The sequence below is a fragment of the Aphis gossypii genome, chromosome 2, assembly GCF_020184175.1.
Source record: "Aphis gossypii isolate Hap1 chromosome 2, ASM2018417v2, whole genome shotgun sequence".
NCBI lineage: Eukaryota > Metazoa > Arthropoda > Insecta > Hemiptera > Aphididae > Aphis > Aphis gossypii.
Window position 1 is genome coordinate 17,526,832 of NC_065531.1, and position 26,269 is coordinate 17,553,100.

Genomic DNA, 26,269 nt, shown 5'->3' on the forward strand with positions numbered 1-26,269 from the left:
TATATATATTGAAGAATATGATGATGCCACTCTTTTCTTGATTACTTAGTTATGTGAAGTAACTATCATTACATCCCCATACTTTTTATATTATGTCCTCATAACATTATAAGGTAATTTTACATCAAATTAATAATTAAGATACATAATCAGATTACATAATTTTGAAATAAAAATTTAAATTTTAAAAGTACCTACCTATACATTTTTTTATATAATGTATAATGGCTAACGATTATTATAATTATTTAATATATATTTTAAATTTAAAGAAAGATATGATAGCTTAGGTGCACACCATTACAATATCCTGTTTCATGAATCATAATAAACAGTGCCAAACACCAAGGCCAAACGGTAATTATTAGAATGGCTTAATCCAATTAATAAAAAGACAACATCAATAAAATCATCTATAATTTCTCAAACATATTGATTGTAAAACCTAATCTAGGCAAACCATTTTACTCAATCATAAAATATAGTATTAATATTTAATGCTATTTTATATTTTAAGCTGTTGAAACTATACTTGGAATAATAAATTTTAAAATATATTTTTTTTCATAAATATCATATGATATAATATAATATGATTCTAGGCTAATCCTAGATCTCCGTCCAGAATCAAATTCAACACATCAATTACAGTGACTCTCTAGACACCTAATTAACCGAAGAGCAGTACCACTTGCTCACAATTTTTATTTTATAATACACATTTATTGACATCAAGGGCAATATAAATCGTAATTACTATTATATTAATGTATATTTTAATTTATAATATATATATATATTTTTTTTTGTTATAAACATTGTAATTTGTATTGTATTTTAATGGTTTATATCTATTTATAATAGTATATATTATAATACAATTTACAATCTTGAAAATAAAATTATAAATATACCAAATGAAAATTTCATTACATGTATGTACGAGTATATTCCATGGAATATTATCATTAAAATAGCAATGAAGATTCTTATAATTTAAATTTATGAAAACTATAATATCTAAGTCTTTTAATAATGAATGTATAAAATCTTCTAAATAAAGCCGGTATAAAATAAATAAATATTTTCATAAAAAGTTTCATTTGAACATGTTTATATGTATGTATCTATCTTAAATATAATTCTTACACATTATAAGTATTATAGAAATATTCAATATCTTCTTTTTTCTATTTCGTTTTTAATCCAGTACACGAAACCGGCCACGTTAACATAAGCCGCAGGTATATCTGCCAGACCGCAATTGATACCCCAAGCCACAATACCAACTTGAACTAAATGATCTGGATCATCTTTGTAAGGACACATCAATGGACTGCCACCATCACCCTGCCACAAAATATTATTAAGGTAATTAGTCAAGATATTTTTAAGTACAATACGAATAACCTTATTCAAAATCAAATAAGTTAATGTATTATATGTATTTTAATATAACATTAAAAATGTCTCTAAATGATTATGTTTTTATTTATAGGCTAGATGATACATTTCAAAAAGTTGATGATCTACATTTAATAATAGAGTATGAACAGAACACATAAATTAAGCGATCAACGATTGCCTTAATTTTTTCGTACCCAAGTGTGTGTAATATAACTGTTACTATTATTATTTGTATATTATTATATTCAATGATAAATTATCGCATTAAAATATATTCTGAATAATGCTAGTCAATAGCTACAAAATAAATTTAAAACAATATTATAAATGTATAACCTAAATATTTCCATTTGTGAAATTAGTTAACAGAATGTATACTACTATAATATACTACTATACTTTTAAATTAAAATAAAATAATATCATAATAATATGATATTATCAGCTCCCCAGGCCATATTATTTAAAATGTATAATTTTAAATTTTAATATAATATATTAATTTATATTAATTAAACTAACTAAAAGATATTTACATTCCCCATTTAGTTTCTACAATCAAAATCTAAACTAACTAAATGTTATCTTACTTTACACGTGTCTTTTCCTTCTATACCACCGGCGCATATAAAACTATCATGCAGTACAAATTTTGGTCCAAGTCTAGTAGTCCTGAGAATGTCCATGCATTTACTTCGAGGAACAATCGGGAGTTCAACCTTTTTCAATATACTGACTTGATATAGACCAGATTCTTCTACAAAATAAAATATTACATTTATAATTGAAATTAATTATTTTTATAACGTTTATTGACATACTAATTTTTCCTGATTCTGTTTTCTTAACAATAGTATAATTATTGTAAGAAACAGTTTTACCCCAACCACTCGAGTAACACATGTCATTTATAAAAATATCATTTGACGAAGGTAAGCACATAAGTTGAATATTATCTTGTAAAGAAAATGGATTTTCGGTAAAAATTAAAGCCACGTCATTATAAAGTCCTCCTGCGTAATAATCAGGATGAGTAACAATTTTTGATACTCTTCGATCTTGGTGGCTAAGTAGTTCTTTTTCTGTTTTTAAATCCCATTCACCTGCGCGAACGACCAATGTTGAAATATCTTTCCTAAAAAAAAAACTAATATTAAAACATCGATCTTTACAAAATTCTAGAAACATAATTAATACATATTAAACAAGTTGATCAGAAATTGTGGTTCTAAAATTATTTTGGGTTTCATAAAAATCATTTATGACCTATCATAAATGACCCTGGCTAAGTCTCCGACAAGTATATTCATCCACAGTAATCCATATTATTTAAGTTTAAGCTATTGTTTATAAAATACTATACAGAAATAATTACGAGTAGTATGAGAAAGTAAAAATGTATAAAACTTGTAAAAATCTTTATATTTCCCATTCAAAATTACTTGAAAATAAGTTATTATTTAATTATTGTATAAATAATAATTAATAAGAGATGAATAATTACTTTATCACGCAATGAGCGGCTGTTAAAATGACGTCTTTTTCGATTAACGAACCCCCACAATTCAATACAAGATTTTTTTCGCCGTCTTTTGATAATTCTTCTTTGAATATAGCCACCATTGAGGGAAATTCACCAAACTGTGATTCACCATCAGGTGTATTTCCAATTCTAAAACCAGCTCCATATTTATTCCAAGTACCACATTTATGTTGTACATGATGATGATCATAAGAGGTTTTATCGGGTTCAGTTGAAATAATATGTTCAGGATTATTTGATTTATCTGTCACCTCGTACGTATTATCTACAGACGGTTCTTTAGTAATATATCCTGATTGGCCGTCATGCGGATTCTTAGTATAATCTTCTTTTGGGTGGTCATACGGATTTTTTGTGTACTCTTCTGTTTGACTTTCATAAGGCTTTTTAGTGTTATCTTCATTATGGCTAACATATGTTTTTTTAGTATGATCCTCTGTATGCCCGTCGTAGGGTTTTTTAGTATAATCTTCTTTTGGGCCTTCCGACGTGTGCTTAGGATACTCATTCGATTGACCGTCGTACGGCTTTTTTGTATTATCTTCATTATGGCTAACATATGTTTCTTTAGTATGATCCTCTGTATGACCGTCGTAAGGTTTTTTAGTATAATCTTCTTTTGGGCCTTCCGACGTGTGCTTAGGATACTCATTCGATTGACCGTCGTACGGCTTTTTTGTATTATCTTCATTATGGCTAACATATGTTTCTTTAGTATGATCCTCTGTATGACCGTCGTAAGGTTTTTTAGTATAATCTTCTTTTGGGCCTTCCGACGTGTGTTTATGATACTCATTTGATTGACTGTCGTACGGCTTTTTTGTGTTATCTTCATTATGGCTAACATATGTTTTTTTAGTATGATCCTCTGTATGCCCGTCGTAGGGTTTTTTAGTATAATCTTCTTTTGGGCCTTCCGACGTGTGCTTATGATACTCATTTGATTGACCGTCGTACGGCTTTTTTGTGTTATCTTCATTATGGCTAACATATGTTTCTTTAGTATGATCCACTGTATGGCCGTCGAATGGCATCTCAGTATAAGATGGTTTTTTAGTAACATCTGTTTGGTCAATATTTGGTTCTTTGCTATAATCTTCAGGACCAAGACAATAACAGTTAGTAGGTGTAGCATCAGGAACATTTGACTCATACTTTTCAGTTGAAGTAATTTTTGTATCATTGCAACAAACATCAAAATAACTTTGACATGGAGCTACGTTTATTCTGAAATATGAAAAAGTAAAACAAATATTTAAATAAACTTGTAATAGTAGGTACTAAAATTTTTATATTTTTAAAAAAGTTGAAAAATATTATAAATTTTAAGGCGTCAAAAATGTGTTATGAGCTTATGGCATTTAATTAACATTAAAATGTTGAGAAACTTGAATGTACCTAGGTTAGGTTATATGGTAGGGTATATTATATGGTATAGTAAATATATGTACCACTAATACAAACTATTTGTTCCGCATTAATTTTTTTTTAAATATATTATCTTCTATAAATAAAACACAATATTTATGTTATATGTGTGTTTATACGATTATACATAACCAAGTCTATAGCTTTTATACAAAGATAATATGCACATCGAAGCTAATTATTATTAAATTTTACGTTTTAAAAAAGGCCGTATGAAAAACCATGGAAGGATAAATTAATTTTAATCCGGGAAGTAAAGTTATATAACTAAAATTAATAAATATATATTATATTTTTTATATTGAGTTGATAAGGCATCAACATCTGAGGTCATTGGTAATAATAAAAATAAAAATAAAAATGATTCATATTCAAATCAAACATTTTTAACTGATTTTCATAAAATGTTCATCAATAAATTAAGCCAAATTCATAGTGTATCATAAACTACTTTGGAATATTTGCTTTTTTACTTTAAACTCATATATTTTAAATCTATATAGCAAACGAAAACTATAACTTTTTTTCGATAGATATACTGCTGGTAGCATATTTGAATATTTTTAAGAATCTTCATTTAAATTGACAAGTCAATTTTACGTTTTTGAAGGTATTGAAAATACGAGTTGGAAAACATCTATGTGAAAAAACCGTGATTTCATCTCCCGACCTCCGTAGATTATTACTTAAAATAGACTAAGGTTCACTTATATGATTATACACACATAGTTGCATAGAAAAATATACATATATTTTATCGTAGAAATTACTTTTATTAAATTAGCTAATAATAAATAATAAACTTTTTATTTTAAATAATAAAGTTAATAAATATAGAATGAAGATTGAAGCAATAACAACTGACAAAATTGTAATTAACTATAACTAGCTTTGGCAATAGCTTTTTTTTTCTTATAAAATATATTACCTTCATTTAATTAGAATAAAATTTAAAACATATTACTGATTACTGAATGGTTATTACAAATATGTAAATTCTTACTTTATACTACATAGTCAGTAGTAACATTAAACTTTCTCGCTAATTACTTATAATATTATTTTTTTTTTATTTTTATCATAAAAACATAGTACCTAGGTAATGCATTAGACAAAACTTCATTATCAAAAGAAATATGCAAAACCGCTTAAGTACACCATTTATTTCTAAATTTATACTAATCGATCATACAATCATATTATATCGAATCAATTGATGAAAACTGTAAATCAACATATCAAGGATAATATTATGTACTATACATCTAATGGTTTTAAAACTGTTGTACTGAGTATAGAATATTAATGATCATACGTGAATATTATCCTTTATATTAAAAATTATTAATAAAATAAATAGATTGAAAAAATAAAAATTATGAGTGTACTCAAATGTCACACAAAGTGGCGCTCAAACACAAAATTCCTGTATTGTTTTATTGATGAAAATATAATAAGCATTCTATTTAGTGTAGTCTCACCTTACATCTATAAGCTCGTTACCATCAGGAGCCGCTTTATAAGATTTGCACTGATGATAAGGCGTGCAGATACAATCGTCATCATCATTTTCATTTGTTAGAGTTGAAGTTTCCAAAACGGTCGTTAACTTGAGTCCTGTTGTGGACTGAAATTCAGATGCCAAAAAACCGATCACTGTTGTTTTTGTAATAGATATTGATCCGATTATCGATGATGAAACCATCCCGATAAACAATATCAAACCAAAAATATACATGGTGTAATTCTGTGAACCGTTATCAAATACTGTTATAGTTGGTAAAATATGAATAAAGTTTTGAAATTATTTCAGTCATCTAGGTTTTGTTTTTTTTTCCAAAATACTTAAATTGCAATATTACAAACATATTTAGTCCGAGTCATCCAATCATTCAAATTTAATGTATTATTGTTATTTGATAATTATATTAAAATGTAAAAATGTACTGGTAACTTCTGAATATTATTATTATATTATGTTATATACTTTTTCCACAATTTACTTACCATAGTCAATACAATATATCCAATAAAAAATTAAATGTATCTAATATTTATATCATACATACATAATGTCACAAAAATAAAACTTGTCTAAAAAATATGGTTTTTATTTATCTAATAATTAATATTAATAATATAAATTCGTATAAAAAATCTTTTCATGCACATAAAATTCTTGACCACTTGTAGCGATTTGTGTTTCCGTATCAACAATAAGCTCGATAATAATATGATGTGCACATTTTATAATATTTTTAGTAGGTATACATTAAGAACTTGAAATCCTTGAATCCAGTTTTAAATGATAAACAACGTGTTTTTTTTCTTTAGAGTATAAAATTCTTTCTACGTCATGGGTTATATTGATTAATTGGATACTTAAAATACTTATACTAGATTTTTGTTTATCCATAAAATATCGAAGACAATAAAACATGATATTTGCAATATAATAATAAATTCAAATTCGTTTAAGATTATTAATTGATAAATTAATAGTAATAATGATCTAAGTAATCAATACATTTCTATGTACATTTAATCTGTGTAATTGAACCATTTGAAGTATTTGATTGTGCTAGTAAGTAGTAATGCATTGTCGCATTAATCATGTTCTACCAAAATTGTCAGTTTACTATTATAATACAATACGAATACTTTTTCCACAGCACACCAGGTGATATATACATTGATAGGATAATGTATATTATAACACTGACAACTTTTTTCATATATATAATTACCCAAGTGATGTGTACATTTAACTCTATAAGTACCTACCCTTTTTCGTACCTTATCAATTATTCGTAACATGTTCATTAAACACAAATGTTTATAGATTATAATTAATTTACTTAAATTGCTCAATATTTTATACTTTTTCAAAATAATATTTTATTCCAGTAGAAAGAAAAAAATAAAAAATGATTTAATAAACTGAAACATTTAACTGGTATATAATATATAAGTAATATGCATATTATATAAAGATAGACAATTAAAGTTAGGCAATGCCTTCATAATGACTGAAAATCTGAAATTTAATTTACTTTAAGCGTTTGTTTGTTGGTGATTTGTGTATATTAAATACTGGTTCGTAATAAATTCTCTTGTATGGCATTGTTGTATTTAGTATACTGCCCACTGTTCAGTCAGTCATCTGCCATTGTTTTATTTTTATATTATTGTTTTTGAGTATTTTATTACACCAAAAATAATAAATGTTTTTAATCATCAAAACCATGGTACAAATCACCTATAATTCACTATTTTAATTTGTAAGATATTTATTTACTATTCATTATATACGTGGTTAATTATTTTGTATTTGTTTTAAGATGTTTCATCGTTTAATTTTCCTTATGGAATTTAATATCACAAATACATATTTATAACATAAATGGTTCATCTGTATTTTATTTTACTTTTATATTAAAATCATCTCTAAATGAACGTCATCGTTACGAAAATATTCTATTCCCTTTGTCTGTACAGCATATTATACAAACCTTAAATTGTATAATTTAAGTCACACACAATAATTTTTCGAGAGTTATATCTAGTTGTATTAAGAGTCAAATATAAACAATACTAAATATAAATATATATAAAAGTTAAATTAAAATTTATAAGATCATAAAACTATCCAAATAAATATTACCAGACTATATGAATACTATATTAATCATCGTATATTGCTTTAGTTTTTCGTTTAAATAATTAACAGTTTAAATAATCTACCATATGATTTATATAATTAAAATATTCAAATAAAACAAAAAATTGTATTTACCTTCCAAACTTCTGAAAAAATTATATTATTATTTATTTCCAATCGTGAATGCACTATAAAATAATGTTATTATCAGGCTAGGATCCAGAGAGTGGGCTGGATGGGGCCCTAAATTTTCAAAAACAATAATTTTAATTTTGAATATTGGCATTTAAGTTATTATTTTAGAACTTTTATTATAAGTTTTAGAATTTATTATAAATATTAAAATATTATATATTATTTATTAATCATGCATGTAGGGTAACAAAACAATATTATATTTTACATTCAATCATAATTTTATTGTATTATCTTTTGTGGTTAAATTTATGGGCTCACCCAAAAATATATTACTGGATCCGTGCCTGGTTATTATATCATAATGTATAACTATCAGTTGGTATAAAACCATATAATGTAAACGAAAGCATTTAATTATTTCTAATAATTCATTACTCGTTAGTCGTTATTGATAAATTATAATATTTTGAAGGCAATTAAGAAATAACCTGTAATAATTATTGTGTAATGAGTTAATTATAGATAGGTACTTATTTGCATTAGTACCTATAGTAAATCTTTAGAACACGTCTAATATGAAAAGAATATAAAAATAATTGTCTAATACTGTATAATACAATAAATTATTAATAATTAAGTATTTAAAGAAGTTATAGTGTATAGTTGATTACATTTTTCTTTTTTTATCGAGAACCAATAAATGAAAAAAGCAAATGATAATATTTTGGTTTGATGTATACTTATTTTATTATGTATCTTTTATTTATGGTGAACTTCATAGTTTCATACGTATTTTTTTGTTTCTTATTCAAATATGTCTAATATTATAAATGATAAATGAATAAGGATGATGACACTGACTAAAAACGTAAAATAAAAGCTCTTAGAATTATGTATCGTTTTATAACGTTCAAATAGTGGTAGTAGCTAGAATTTCTTGATGAAAAGGGGGGGGGGAATACAAAAAACCTAAATTTACGGTTCTTTGTTAACTAAAATTGTTATTTAATTACATACCTAAATATACTTATTTATATATTTTATTGTAATATGAATTATATGTTTTTATATAGGTATTAAAACTTAAAAAAAATTATATAAAATACCTATATCAGTATCTTACTCTCCGCTTCGTGGGTTTCTTAGACCATGGATTCAATTCGATACAAAACCAATGGAATATACAAGATTTTTTTTATCGAAATACCCAAATCAATCACAATCTGAATAAATCACGGCAATTAATCCAAACTTGATACATTTTTTTCTATAAATTTCATGTCATGGTAAAATAAAATCGTGTATATGTATATTTTGCAGTTAGTTTGATTTTGAATTAACTAATGACAAAAATTATTATATGTTAATTAATAATTACTAAATATTTCTTATTATAAATGTGTTAAAATTTATAATATATTATGTTTTGTTTTATCTATAAATTTAATAGCAATATTATCCATCAGTAATATTTTAATAAATATCTTATAATCTAAAAAAAACTGTGTAGTTATCTACTTTTTAATTTAAGTTTTCCTAAAACTTATTTACTATTTACATATTATATACACGCCATATGTATTCAATATGTTTACCCAAATAGTTACGATCACCTAAATGTTTGTTTAATTTTAACATACCTAGATGTGTTTTTGTGCTAATAACAACATTTTATTCGTAATTGTGATGGATTTTTATTATAACGTTATACGTTTAATTTTTCATCATAATTTTGAAATACATTTATGATTTTAAATTATTCCCTGCAGCCGAGAAAATATCAAGTAACACATGATACGTTACTATTTATTTTCTATTTAATTGTTGAACAATAATTCATTTAACACCTGCATAAAGCCGAAATTCGAATAAATGATTCTGATATACCTAAACTGTAAAGCAATGGAATTGATATATTGAATAAAATAAAATAAAATTATTATCATTGCATCAATAAATCAATTATTAATTATCGGATGTGTCAACTATAAACCTAACATCAAGTTTTTTTAATTAATTAATTTTATATTTTATACTTATATATTTTAAATTAATTATTTCATTTATAAAAAAAATGAATGTATTTCTTTTTGAACATCAATTCGAATTAGTTTGAATATATGTATATTTTAAAAAGTTTACTAAATAATATTATTTTATTTTCGAGTAATATATCTGTTTAAGTAGGATTAATTGAATTGAGACGCTAATAAAAAGAGTATAATATACTACACAAATTTTAAATTAGCCATTTAGAAAAAAAATCATTTTAATAAATACACAATATCAACTTTATTTTAAACAGTCAAATTAATTGATAACTACCTAATTACCCAATAATTATTATTTATTCAAGTCTTAATAATCCAAACCTCGATAAGTTAAAAAATTTTATAAATTGTAGTTTTTTCTTATTCCATGCAAGTGTTCGTAAATTATATTGGAGATATTGAACTCGAAAAATACACAAGTTGGATTTATTTAAATTCTTCTTAAAATTTAAATTGACGAAGCTTGAATATAATTATATTATTAAAATAAAAATACACATATAAATATTATGGTAAATTGAATATTATATTTGAGAAGTATTAATGCATTTACGTTAAACCTTAATTCGTAACTATTTATTTAACAAATTATATTTTATCTTAAATTCATTCTGAGGCAACATTTTAGTTTTTTTGTGGTGTGCTAAATGTTTATTGATAATCCCTATGTTCTTTTGGTTAAAATAATAAGTATATTATGGAGTTGTGAGTATAGCGAATAAAAGTTACACACTAAGGCAATTAACTTTTCAAAACACTAAGATGATACAAAAAAATATCAACACAAATATTATAATTTATAAACTTCACTTTACTTGGTAGTCACTATAATTAGTTCAATTAGATAGTAGTTACAAAAAAAACTAACAACTAAATGAATTTGGAAACAAGAATATTTTGTTATAAAGGAAACATTCACTTGAATGATAATGATAATATAGATAGGCACGTCATGTATAATTAACTTTTTAATATAAAACATTTATATGATATAATATAAGTGATTATTTTTTTTAACTGGTAAATTTACTAATAAAATAAATCTGATGAACAAGCGTTAATGTCAAAATTAAAATACACATAAATGACTAAAGATAAATAAATAATATATGTAGGTAATAACAATAAATATTAAATATATATATATATATTTATACCTATATATATCTAATTATAATATTAAGTATATAATTATAATAATTTTAAATCTACATATTATTAATAAACAAATGATTTTTGTCAGATTACTCTGCCTGTATGCATAGTACCTACTATAGGAAGTAAACCTATATAGTGAGTATAAAATAGATGTATCATTAGAATCACGATAGATTATAAATTATAATCTACCGTGGTTTGCATTATGAATACCTCTATAATCGACCGTGATTAAAATAGTATTGTAGAGTAGATGACGCCAAGGCAGGTAAAATACGAAAACAGTGGCGTTATCTGTCCAATAAAATGAAATAAAAATAATAAAAAAATTATTGGCAAAAGTTGGATACTACGAAGTATTAATGTCAGTAACCAGTTTATGCGACAAAAGAAAACAATAGATAATTATTGTTTGTTATTCAAAGGCACGTCAAAAAGCAATGTCCTTATGTTTGTACTGTTTGTACAAAACATTCATACGAATAAAAGGAGAAACAATAACTATGGTCTACGATAACAAACTATGTATATATGATAAGAAAAGCAATAGTTTAAAACGTGTTGACTTTACAATTAAAATTGATTTTATGGTCGAATTTCGACCAACGGACGATACTTATTCATATAATATTATAAATATTATATATTTCACCATAAGTTTTCTGTTTTAATTTATGTATTTTCATATTTTCCAATTATTCAGAAGTAATTATCTGAAAAACAAACTTACGTTTCGTTCCTAATGTCTTCTTTCAACTCGTAATCAGTTTTAAAATAATATTTATTTTTATTTTTGTCAAACAGTTTTGAAATGTACATACTCTTATTAAAAATGTGTTACCCTTATCGTTATTACCATAATATTATAGTAGTTCGATATAATATGTGTATATTGTATATTTGTATGTATCATTAATTTTTATAAGTAGGCGCAGCCCATAAATCATAATTAATTAATTCTTATAGTTAAATATAAAAATTAAATATTAAAAAATAGACAATAGTAGCTGTTAGATTATATCGACAACAATCGCGATATCAATCAGCTAATAAAGCGTAACTTTTAGAATATTTTTTGATATAATCTTATATTATGGGACAAAGCCCAATATGAACAAGGTTCGCCATTGCAGTGAAATTTTTTTATCTTATAAGTGGATAATTGTTTAGAATATAATTAACGAATTTACAACGTGGTTGGGGAAATAACTAATAAGTTCAGTTTAAATACCTCATTTATTTTATTACAAGCCATCCGCAAAGAAGAGTAAAGTGAAAACAATTTTTAACCACGTCGAATTCGTAAACAAATAAACAGTTTTTTTTTGACTTGATTCATTTTAAATCGTTTGAATGAATAAGTAGGATACAGAATTTTGAATCACCTATTTCCTTGTGTATGATCTTTACTGCAGGTATTTTTTTCCGTCATACGCAGTATATCAATAATAATAATAAGACACATATTTTGTATTGGGTTTTTTTTTTAACAACATGAGCGTTATTACCCATGATGAAAACCATGACGGAATATATTCCTATTTTACTGTGTTTACTCGTAATTTGTAAAAGTAATGTATAAGTATAAAACTCGAATATCAAACAGTTTCAAATAATTAAAAATGTATATTGTAGATATAATTAGTGTACCTAATAATTATATTACTCCGTGTATTTAGAATGTTAACTAATTTATAGTGTCTTCTTATATTATTTACACATGTTTTTGAAAAACTTCATATGACTCATTTTAATATTTTTTGATGGATACAATATATCTTGATTATAGTTATACTGGAGGCTAATACTCGTACATAGTTTCGAAACTTTTACACAAGCTAATGACCGCACTAGTTAATCACAATGGTCATTTGAGAGTTTGAGACTATCCATAATTTATTGTTGAGTACTTGTCTATAATTTAAAATATAATTAACTACATTATACATAATAATAATTCTACAATTATTTGGTTAATATATGAATAATCCATTGCAATGATAACGGAATGAAATTAAATAAAAAAAACCTTAATATAATACACATGACCACTAATCTATGATTATATTATAATGTCAGGTCATGTCAGATCAACTGGGCGATGTCTGTGTAAAAAATCACAAGTCAATTTTTTCTATATATTTTGTAAGAAATTTTGTGCTGCGTTTACTGATACCACTATTTTCAACACATCTTCAATAGTTATCAAGTTATTAGATAGTGCGATAAGTCAATAGTCATTAGTGATGATAATACAAATGTATTGGTAAAAAGGGGCTTATGTCAATATCATGTTATGTGTAAAAAGACGAAATTCAAAAATGTGTATGTAGCTTCGTGTAAAAGGGCACAAGTAATTTGAAGAATTAGGTAAATATTTTTTTTAATATAATACTATTAAAAAAATATGCTTCTTTTTAAATACCTACTTAATTTTTTTTCAATTTACATTCAACTAGATAAGTATAATATTAAAATATCGTGATTGAAATTATTATTTTATGAAAAAGTGCTTATAATCAATAATCATTTTCTTGTTGTGCAATAGGGCACAAGTCAGTGAAATTAATAATTTTTATATTATAGTTTGGCACAAGTCAATAAAAATACAATTATTCCGTTATTCAGTTATAAAGCACCTGATAATCAATTTTTAATGTGTCTAAATAAACTATTTCAAGTATTAAAGTAATAGATTATCTAATTAAATGACAAAATATTGTGTTTTGTGTTTCCTGAAAAGTAGTGTTTTTTAACATGTACTCTTTTGCACAGACACCGTCCAAATAGATATTAGAATGTATTATGTTTTATTCTATCGAAAAGTCATTTTAATTTATTACGAACGCAATATAACTTTACTATTTATCCTCAAACGATTTTAAATTATTTTGTTACAATTAAAAAAAATTTTTTATGAGAACTAAAAATTTTTTACGTGTAAAATAATTCAACTTATCATATTACGAATAGTAAAATAAATCACTATTATAATAGATTAATACAATATCAATAATTATAACAATATGAAATAATAATACATTTAGTGATATTATAAACTGATTGATCATCTACGTTTATAATCATTTTTCGTATACAATGCTGTATCATTGAAATCAAATTTAACACATTCATTACAGTAACTCATCCGATACTAACTATGCAATATCACTTGCCTACCTACTTTAAAACAATCTTTAATTTTTTTAAATATCGCTTCAATTTAATTGAAACACTTCGCAAATTTTAAGAGAACCCAATGGATTATACCCGATAACACTGTAGGTACATAGTGCTAAAATAGTATCAAAAACACACGGTTATATCTTAGATCACAGATATATTATAATTAAAATATCATATAAATTACTACCGATTTTCCAACCGGTAAATTTATGAGCATTAAAGTTATACTTAAGTTATTTTGACAAGTCAATAAGCTCCATATTAGATAAATAATCTTGATAAGAGTCGACAATTTGTATCATAAAATAATAGACAGCATTTAATTTTTTTTTTTAAAGTTGTTATGTCTAATTTAGTGTGGAAAAATAAAATTATGCTTGGACCAATAAATATGTAACCCCACACGAGTAAAATAGTATTTTAATGAGGCATTCAAAAACACTAGGAAGTTAAGTTATTGTACATTATAATTAACCATATCAATATATATATATATATAATTTTATGGTAATATATAATTAAAATGTTTAAGCATTTTACTTTGTATACAGAACAACTAACTTATTAAATAAGTTCTTTGATACACACACTCACATTAACAACTATGACTCATATACAGAGTATATATTTTTTAAACATAAATCCAGTAAGTGTGAAAGCGGTCAGTTGTGAGAGCTTGATTTCATACAAATGGAATCGGTACTATGTTCACAAATACCGAAAACATACTGTGTCAAAACATAATATTTCTTTTTATTAGATAAAAGTTTTGAAAATTACTTGCATCTGTCTAATGATTACCATAGAAAGCGACAACGAATATTAGTGTTATTTTGTAAATTTTTAGATCTATAGAAATGTTAATATTTCATAATGTATGTACCTATTATTTTTCATAACGATTTTATTATACCCAGATAATTTACTCTGAGATCGCGGAAAAAAAAAATGATTGAAGGGGGGGTTTTTGATCAAAGGCAAACACAAAGTAGAGTCCCACAGTTTAAAATAAAAACACAAATAATTTGATTTATTTAAAATATATATGTGTTCATAATCATATTCATAATATTATGTTCACTACAATAAAATCAATTATAGTATATAATTTCAGATTTTGAATTTGTTAAGGGGAAGTAGGTCGACCCCTCTGTCATAATTACGCTTATATATACCCTCAACAGATTTATAATACCTAATTCATTAAACTCTGCCCACGCCTTCCACAGTATACTCGTATAGACTGTGTATTATAATATGAGAATAAAATATTTTATGCATCCAAAGAAAGAATATTTATGGAAATAATATTCAGAAAAATAATGTTTACATAAATTTAATTCGCGAGAATTAAAATATTTAAAATGAAAATAAAACGAAACAAATACGTAAACATGAAAATCACTTTAAAAAAAAATTAATAACTAAAATATCAAAAAAATTTATTATTTAAACTAAAATAATGATTATAATATTTTGATATTCGGGGTTATTGTTTAAAATAAATTATAGGCTACAACACATCTTAATATATTTAATGTATCTAGATAGATATAAAAATATAATGTTGAATTATCGAGCGCCATTGTGCGTAACAATATTCATTGTTAATAATTATCATTTACAATAAATGTTTAAACGAATAATGAAAAGCTAAAAAAAAGTGATAAAAAAATGAGAATATTTAAGAAGCCCAAATTTTTAACAGTGATATTAGTGATATGATACCAACACTAAAATAATTTCTACACAATATTACCTATAATTAAAAATAACTTACGTTTGTTTTTTTCATAATACATGGAATGAAAATTTACTTTCTTCATAACTAAGAACTCGTTCCTATATTTGAAAAAGAACGCATATCAATGCGTCATTCCTTTATAAACAAGTTCCTTCTTAATATTAATTATAAATTGTAATACATAACGATGGAAAATTCATCATTTTTTTTTTTTTTTTACCAAAAACATGCTTTTGTATTTCTTATAGAAACATCAGTGTTTCATTAGTAGTATAAACTTGATTATTATATAAAAATAAACTAAAAACTTTTATTTAAAATCTTGGAACTCATTTTTTATTTCTGCTCTTTATGATTTCTTTTAAATAAAATGTTTACAAATTTCTAATATAAATATAATATAATTAATATCAGTTTTAAAATAAATTTCGAAAACTGTTCCAAAACTTTTCATATTTATTTTGTATCATACTTTTACTTAAGTACTATTGGAAGTACGGAATGAAACTATTTTTTTACGATCGATTTGATTTTATTGTGATAGCCTCGCTTAAATCGATACTTCATTGCCTCTAGTAGTCTAGTGGCATCATTATGATGTTTAAAGATGGCAGTAGAAAATCGTTTTGATAAAATTTTCATTATTTTTCGTCGCAAATACGGGATAAACCAATAAACTGATTATCAACAGTTCTTAACATAAGATTTGACATTTTAAAATTTAAAAATCTGATTACATGACTAATATTATATACATACTATATCAGCAAGTTATTACTTATTTTAACTTATAAATTATAACACTAGTTACTCTGTAAGAACATTTATCTTAAGATGGACTACATCCTTGCATAGATACATGTTGACAGTTGATACGATTGCTGCATTTAAAGTAGTATGAGTATTGAGTTGTCATTTATTAATATAATATTACTATATAATACGTACATGGCAAAAATGTAAAAGATCTATATAGGCGTATAAGTTATAGTTAAAATTATAACAATATTTATAATTACCCTTATGCCGTCGTTATCTTTTATCAATTCATATCATTATTGTTCTTATAAATTATACAACACACTATGCACACGTGCTTATTGCATGTAGGTACACGGTTGTTAGAAAGCCATTAACTCATTATACTCATTACCTCCAATCAGTCCAATCGTCTTTATTAATTGTTGTTAAACGTATTTTATTATTGTTTGACATCGCCATGATTTATAGTGACTTATATATTATTTAACAATTAATTGTTAACGAAAAGAGAAAATTTAGTTTTCAATACATTTTCCGTTGTTCTTGATGAGTTATGTTTTAAATTAAATAAAAATAATTCCGTATGTCGATTTGATGAAAAATTTGTTAAATTTTTAAAGTTAAATGAGAGAACTCTACTACAGAAAACGTACCATGATGTACTCGGGTTTTTTTTTTATTGAATGTATGCACGGTTTCAAGGTCGCGAAAAAAATATTACTTAAATAAAACTGCGATAAATGATAATTACAACAATAATGTAAACATCGTCTCACTTCATCATTACAACTTCCGAATTACACCACACGAAGCTCGTATTTAGTGAATATAAGCAACGAAGTGAGAGTAGGTATATATTATGCGCATACCAAATCACTGTTTGTGAGAACATTGTTGTGTCGCGAGATCGCCTGGAGCTTACGAGTTTTGAAATATTATGAAAAGTTAGCGAGCGTTGTTGGCCGTGAATCGGGTCGGCTAACGCACTGCGTGACCTCGTGTCGGGTCAGTCGAGAAGCCGGCCTCGATCAAACGCCCGTGCCTATAATATAATACTGATATTATTGAAAATTATATTAGCTATTAAGACTATAATAGACATTATTATAAGATTATCTTTATTATCTCCAAGGCCTCGACGGTAAAAAATATTATAATACTATTTGGAGCTGATCGTGGGCTTAAACGAAACGAACGCAGCATCGGTCGCCTCCACGTCGTTTTGTCTGCCAATTTACGTCTGTAGTTCAACTCACGAACGGCGCAGGTGTCAACGAACTGCATTCTATACGGCGTCGTATCGCACGTATTGGTATTACCGCTCGGCGCTCACAATCTATATCGTACAAATTAATTAGTGTTCATAAATTATGCAAATACCGCACAGTAGTTATTCATTGTTGTAATGAATGACGGGAAAATCTAAATTATAAATAGTCCGAGAATTCGGAATCGATATAATCGTAAAGACTTATTATAGTTATCGCGACACTCGTATTAGTACACCAAATCATGTATTGTGTGCATTTATTCAATGTTGTGTTATTCAATGGTAATATAATACAAGTTTTTATAACGATATGTTATAAACACAGTTGTTTTTGGCACTCCACCCCGAACTTGACAGTTGACAATATCCGTGAGTCGAAATCATGCATTTGTTGCCAGCAAAAAAAAAAAACAATAAGAAAAATTTTAATGTGATATTATGTAAATAAGTACATACATCATTATTTATTGTCAGAAAATAAAAACCGGTGCTCTTTAAAATATTTTCCCGTGCCCTTTATGGAAATCATCTACTCTATAAAATTTTAACGTAACCACGCAGTTGACAAAGATACTGCTGGAATAAATTTAAATTCAACATTTAAATTCATGACTCAGAAGTAGTATATTTCGTTAATCAAAAATAAGCAAATTTAAAAATAAACACACTCTCATATATTAGGTATGTATATATAAACATTAATATATATAAGAGCAAAATTAATTAATAGACAGGTATATTATATTATAGTATTATACTCATTACTTACTCGTATAAAGAATAAACGTAACATTAACTGCCAATAGGGACGGTCATCACTTGAGTCTCTTTTTAAGATTTTTTCCCTTTTTGTTCTCTATAAATATAATATTTTTATATCAATCACTTATCATATTTTATTCAAACAGACTAAAAAAAGTTTAAATATAGAAAACAATTTGAATGTGTTTTTTTTCTAATGGAAATACAGATATAGAATACAAACAAATAGATTTAGATTATAATAATATTAATACATAAAACAATATAATATAAATGTGTATCTTAACCTAACCTAACATGTATAGAGAAAACGTGTTTTTTTAAACCAACAATTTTTAAAAGAAAATCGTACAATAATGTTGTTAAAAAAAAATTGGTAAAAAAACAAGTCTACATTAGTCGTGGCATTTACTTTTTTTTTTAAATTACTTATAAAATTATAACTAATGAAAATAAAATAAATACCAACTTATGTTTTGGAATAATTCATCTATATTCGATAAATAAATAATGACGACTATAATTAAAAATTAAACCAACTTTTGATCAGCTGGCTTATTGTTTTGTTTTATTTCTGCAGTAATTATTTTAAACATAGAATTTTCTTGTATCTTGTGTGAAATATTTCAACATTTACGTACAACTGTCAACTACGAATGATGAATGAATTATAAGATTTTTACTATCTTTGTTTATATAGACATCATAATACTTATTAGTACATTTTCCATGTACACACTACACGTCATGTTAAACAATAGAAATTTACAAAACCGCATTATCTACTGAAAATATTTACAGACATTTTTTCTAGTCATTTTATTTTGTTTTACGTTTGCAGGGAATTTCTTGAAAAATAAAAAAGGAATTTGATAAGTAGGCACCTATTTAAAATTCAAATCTCTGATTTTACGTACGGTGATACGGTTTGAACAGCTTGATAAAAAAAAAATGTTCAAATACCTACTTTACGCGTCAAAAATAAAATGCATTATGTGCACACGCATTCCGTCAGTGTTAGATATATCGCAAATAGTTGTGAATATCATCTGAAAAATATTGCAAAGTGTTTAGATTTTTTACACAATACACACGCGTGGGAAAACCCTACGATTGGAAAATCATTCCATAAAAATGAATTACTGTAAATACAGTATTTATAACGTACCGCGGCGGTCATTTTGAAGTTTAAATATAATAGCTATATAATACATATCAAAGTCGATTTGGAACCAGTTTAGTGGATACACGTACGAATGTAATACATACGAGATCGCGTGTTAGTTTTCACATAGACGTAGCAGTGGTCGAAGCGCAAGACGCTCCTAGGCTACAACTATATCGTTACCGTATAGGTACTATCGAATTAATTTTCGCGGCTCATTTTAGTTGATTTTCTTTCAATACTTTTTTATTTCAACGGTTTTAAAATTGATTTAATCAATGGTTTTAAAATTCATTCCAGTGCATTTATTAATTTGGTTTACATTTAATTGCCATGTACAGACAAAATCAAGAGAAAGTAAGCAAACAATAATAATAAAATAAAATGAAGATACTTCCATAAGTATCACTGTATTAAAAATTATAAAGTAACAATAAGGTAATACACTAATTAATAATATATAAATAATAACACGAATGATTTTTTTTTAAATTCTATACTTACGTTTTAATTAAAATTCACTTGACGGTTATTTCAAAACATCCTACTAATAATATGTCCTATGGGCTATGGTATTCTATGTCTTTGATGAACTCCTGCACGGAAATGCCTATACATACAAATAATTTTAAGTTCGGAAAAATTATTTGACAGTGAGATATCTTTACTTTTAGCAATTATAATATAGTAATAACAAAATATTTTTCTTTTATACATTATAATAATTTAATTTAAAACAATATTAAGTAGAACTTTGTTGTTTTATAATTTATAAGTAAATAAAGTCGAGTATATGTATAATACGACATTAATTTCTATGTAAACCAAATTGGTGTACAAAATACACCGCGAGTATAATAATTGAAAAAAAAAATTGCGCTTGTGGTGAAGGATTAAATAAATAAAAAAACATCTTATTAATTTTTATCGTAAGTGTATATACACATTGTATAGTTTTAATCATTTTTTTAATAATAATATAGATAATATAATATAATAATGTGATTTGAGTTTTTTAAAATTGACATTCATACCTATAGTGTGTACCTACACTGTACCTACTTACTATTATTGAGAATTTATAGACTATAATATTGTATCCTCTACCTATAAGAAAAATAATGAACAATAGTTTATAACTAATAAAAGATCTCTTTAAATGAGTAAATAAAAATTATGTTCTATAAAACATTGAAATCTGACAAAATCTAATATTGGAGTTGTATATCTATTGTATAGTATGTGAAGTTTGTATTCTATAAAATAACAACAATATACCAAGTTATTAAACTGGAACAAAGATCATTGTCAGCACAAAAAATTCTTATTGTCTTGTATAACTGTATATGATGAAATATAATAAGTTGTTAAAATCTTTTGCACACAGCTCATTTTCCTGGTTATCATTTCTGTGGACCGGGAACGGAATTTTTGGAACGGATTGCTCGCGGTCAGCTTGGCATCAATAAGCTAGACGAAGCGTGCCGATTACATGATTGGGTTTATACAAACAGTACAGATTTAAAACTGAGAATGGAAGCCGACAAAAAATTGGAAACACAGGCATGGGAACGAGTGATAGCAAAGGATAGCAGCTACAAGGAGAAATTCGCTGCATGGATGGTGACAAACGTCATGAAAGTGAAACGAAAGTGGAATAGTCGACGTCTGCAACGGGAATTTGGTAAAAAACGTAAGAAATTATCTTTTTTTATAAACAATAAACATATATACAATACATTATGGTATAAAACGAAAACAAATTATAAGTAAAAAATTCTACACTAACCAAACCTTATAAAACTTTCAACTACGTATTATAATAGGATCGTATGATGAATTAAGCACAGCGCATAAATGTATAATATTACAAATAAAAAAATTATAATATTAAAAAATAAAAAATATTAATAATATTTCCTATTCATTAGAAATATTGCTAATGCATAAAAATATATATGTATATCTACGTTTATGTACACGTTAAACTGTGGATTCAGAACAATTTTTTCACATTACCAAAATATGTACGACGTAGTACCTATAATATATACATAATGTGCTGTATAAATGTATGGTACAATACCAATTATATATATATAATATATATGTATCGTATTCATTAATATTCACACTTTCTATATTTTTTTATACGACTATACGTATATTATAATTAAAGAATATCAACACTCTCTAACCTATGACGAACATGACCACACAAACCGTTAGTAATTGTAATATTCAAATAATATTCATTACTTCCAATGAGACGTAGTATAAAAAGGGACAACTATGATATTTATATTATGCTTGGAGCGACTTTCTATGTATTATTGGTAGCTTTGAGCCATGTAGGCGTGTTAAAAATATCATAAGATTTTGTTCCACTTACTCACCAGATTTTTGGATTAATTTGAATAAGCAAAAATAAATATATGATATTGTTTCACCGTCCTATTATATTGTTCGTAAACAGAATTAATACTCATTATATTATATTTTTAACGTTACCTCTAACGGTCGTTTTAAAATGAAACAAAAAAGATTCACACAATAGTTAATTATATTTAATTTGTATTTCAAAAGTCATAATCATTAAGAGTGGGTAATATAAACGTATAATTAATAGCAATAGAGAATCCCTCGAAATGTTTAAGAACCTATTAGTACAAGCAATATAAATTTTAACTTTAAACAAAATTAGTTAAAATTTTAACAAAATCACAATTATCATATTGTAATATAAATACTTTATAGGTTTGGTCTTAAGAAAAACACTTTTAAAAGTTTACTTTATACTTAAAGCACTGCTCATAGGGGGAGGCAGGGTAGACAGCTGTATATAAAAACTAAAATTTTAAAATTTTCCTCCCCAGCCATGGAGGTCTAGAGTTCTGGACACGCCTATACCACTGCTTCAAAAACATGTATCCTACTGCTCAATTGCACAATGCATTTTGTTTGAAATATTTACATATTGATTGAATACATATGTCTAACGAGAATTATCCAGTTATAACTTTTTAATCATTATGATTTGTTAACAAAAAAATATTTTTTTTTAACGTAGCTAGTGAACAATTATCTCCGACGATCAAAAAACCTCGGAGTTCAACTGACGACCATCACAAAACTTGGTTCCGGTTTTGATTTGGAAAAGAATTACATCAAAATTAAGACAATTATGTTTGCATTAAAGTAATACTTATAATAGTAAGTATAATACATTTTTGTTCCAAGTTTTGTCATTATTAAGTGTGTAAGTACATAGTGCATAAGTCTCTCAAATAATATGGTCTCTAAACATTGATTAAATATAAAACTAATTTAAATGTTTAAATGGATGTATATTAAATATTATATAACTATAATAACAATAGAAATAATAACGCTATGTTTTCACAGAGCATTATTATCAAGAACAAATTGGCAAACTATAATATCGTTGAACCTTGAAATTCAATAGGTAATGGAATGATGTTTAGCAACTACACGCTGTGATATTATTTTTAATTAAATACATCTTTTTTTATTATTATTCTTTACGTATTATTATTAGTTTAAAAGCAAAATATAAGTTTTGAATAAGATAACAATAAATCTAAAACGTTTGTTTCTGATATGTGTTAGACTTTGTACTAATCTCGAATATTGCCTACATAATTATATGTAATTCAATAATATTTTTAACATTCATGCTTATTTATTATAATATATAATAATGTATGTCTTTATTATATTATATATGTAAGTACCTAGTCAATGTAAATTGTTAATATAATTGTTTTTTTTTTTTTTTATGACAAAATCTGTTTTTAGTTATATTTATGGTATTATTATATAAATTACGTATAACATAATATGTATAATTATTTATTATAGTTGTTATATTTACTTATAAGATTTTTTTAATAACATTATATTGATTTTTTTTGCAAATTTTTTTATTTATTCTATCTTGGATGGTTTATAACAAACTATTTAATTTTTTTAATTTTATTATTTTCATCAAAATGCAATGATTATTATTGTAATAATATTGTCTATACGCTACGCCGTGATACATTACATTATTAATATTATGATTAAAAAATAAGCTAGTTGGCAACTCAGGAAATTGAGACCGGTTGTTGAGAACTTATATCATCATTCATCACCTTGCTTCAATCGCCTTGATTTCAGATAGTTGTATAATAGCTGTAATAAATTTGAAATAAATTATAAACAATTGAAGAATACTGTAAATAGATCATTTCACAAACATAAAGAGTTTTAACTTTAAACATGAAATATTATATAATATTATAATACGAAGTATCTTTAATAAAATATAAATTTTACTCGGCTACTGTCTACTACTGATATTAAATCTGAACTTAAAATCCATAAGGTTTAAAACCTAAATTTAAAACACTGGTATTTTAAATGAAACCATTTGAATCGGAACCTTTCTGCAACCCATTTTCGATTTTCTTAGGCGCCTTATAATCAGAACCGGTGTCAATATTTGTTAGTAGAAAATTTTTGGTCTTTTTCGTTTCAACTTTATTTTAGTATTAATTAATCATGTATGCTAAATTGCAACAAATAATCATCACCATTGTTAATCTTGTAGTGTTCTCATAAAGATCGATTATATGCCACATCACTTTTTTTTTTTTTAATTAGCGATTCGACCGTAAAAAAGCGGGCAAGTGGGTACTGTTCTGCTGTACATTAGGGGGTGGGGTTGACCTCGGACTAGGGTAGGTTAAATTTGAATGCAATGATAGGTATCATTGTATACGAAAAACGATTCTGAACGAAGATGATTTGTCAGCCTAGGATATAATTTCCAGTGGTTGGTGAAAAAGGTGGTTTATGTTTTAAAGGCCTGAATACACCAAAATGTAAGTCCTTTTATAATTATTGTAAGCTAAACTTATGAAAAATCTTGTATTAAATTTTCAACTCTTAGCTACCTATACAAACATTTTTATGAATTATACCTACAAAATAATTTGCAAATATTCATAATTTTGACGAATTTTCGTCAAAATTTGAACTTCAAATGCTAATAAAAAAAATTGTGCCTATGTATTCTTATAATTTTTTAATCAATATAAGAATAATATATGAGGAACTTTGTATAAAATTTTCAAGTATTTTGATAGGGCCAAAAAAATTTTATCGACACTTCAAAAAAAAATTTTCAGAAAAATTGAAAATTTCGGTTGTCTAAAAATAGCTCAAAAAAACTCAAAATATTTTGAAAATTAAATCATGTAAGGAAAATGCCAATCTAAATAACTGGTAAAATTTTCAAGTATCTACGACTTATACTTTTTGAAAAATTACAAATAATTTTTTGAAAATTTAACTATATACAGATACCACTGACATAAACATTTGGTGAAAATTTCAAGTATTTTCAGTGATTAGTTTTTGAATCACAACCATAAAAAAAAAATCGATTTGGTCGAAAACTGGTTTTGCGTAAAAATTGCTGTTTTTCCGTCATTTTTTTTTTATTTTTCTCGATTTTTTTGAAAACTGTTGGTAAATGTTAACTTTTTACCTCTATAATGCACCAAGGATATTCACTTTTACAACGGAAACCACCCCCATAGTTTGAAATTGGAGCATTATTTCGACTAGTTATGCTGTACACAGACACACAAAAAAAAACACACATCATTGTGTGTATATAAATCAATACATTCATCACTTCGTTCAGAATCTAAAATGATAAACATTATTTATTAAATAATATTAATTTTTAGTTATGTGTATACTTTGTTTAATGGCAAATCCGGATCGAGGAATTAATTGGAAACTGACTGCTTTCAAGGAGTTAAATATAGGCAAAGTAGTACATTCAAATAATTGTGTAAAAATGTATAGGTACGTACTACGTACTACAATATTTCTCCACCTTTGAGGGGTATCTATACTTATTGCTAGGGAGGCGCAAGCTGTTATCACTTTCAAAAATGTATATTTATTTAACTATGT

At 25.4% G+C, this 26,269-nt stretch overlaps 2 protein-coding genes across 2 annotated transcripts; one reads left to right on the plus strand and one right to left on the minus strand.

The window, feature by feature from the left end:
• Positions 1–400: 400 nt before the first annotated feature.
• On the minus strand, positions 401–6,600 carry LOC114128587 (serine protease filzig-like). The gene is made up of 6 exons (XM_027993130.2): positions 6,386–6,600; positions 5,860–6,125; positions 2,912–4,177; positions 2,229–2,542; positions 1,998–2,164; positions 401–1,350 (listed from the first exon to the last, which is right to left on the minus strand). Exons 1-6 carry the CDS (start codon positions 6,386–6,388, stop codon positions 1,174–1,176), a joined length of 2,193 nt encoding a protein of 730 aa, XP_027848931.2. The 5' UTR covers positions 6,389–6,600; the 3' UTR covers positions 401–1,173.
• A 13,744-nt stretch (positions 6,601–20,344) lies between these two features.
• Positions 20,345–24,621, plus strand: LOC114128591 (uncharacterized). Its single transcript, XM_027993136.2, has 4 exons — positions 20,345–20,632; positions 21,663–21,968; positions 23,346–23,488; positions 23,681–24,621. Exons 1-3 carry the CDS (start codon positions 20,554–20,556, stop codon positions 23,423–23,425), a joined length of 465 nt encoding a protein of 154 aa, XP_027848937.2. The 5' UTR covers positions 20,345–20,553; the 3' UTR covers positions 23,426–23,488; positions 23,681–24,621.
• The last annotated feature ends 1,648 nt before the right edge of the window (positions 24,622–26,269 follow it).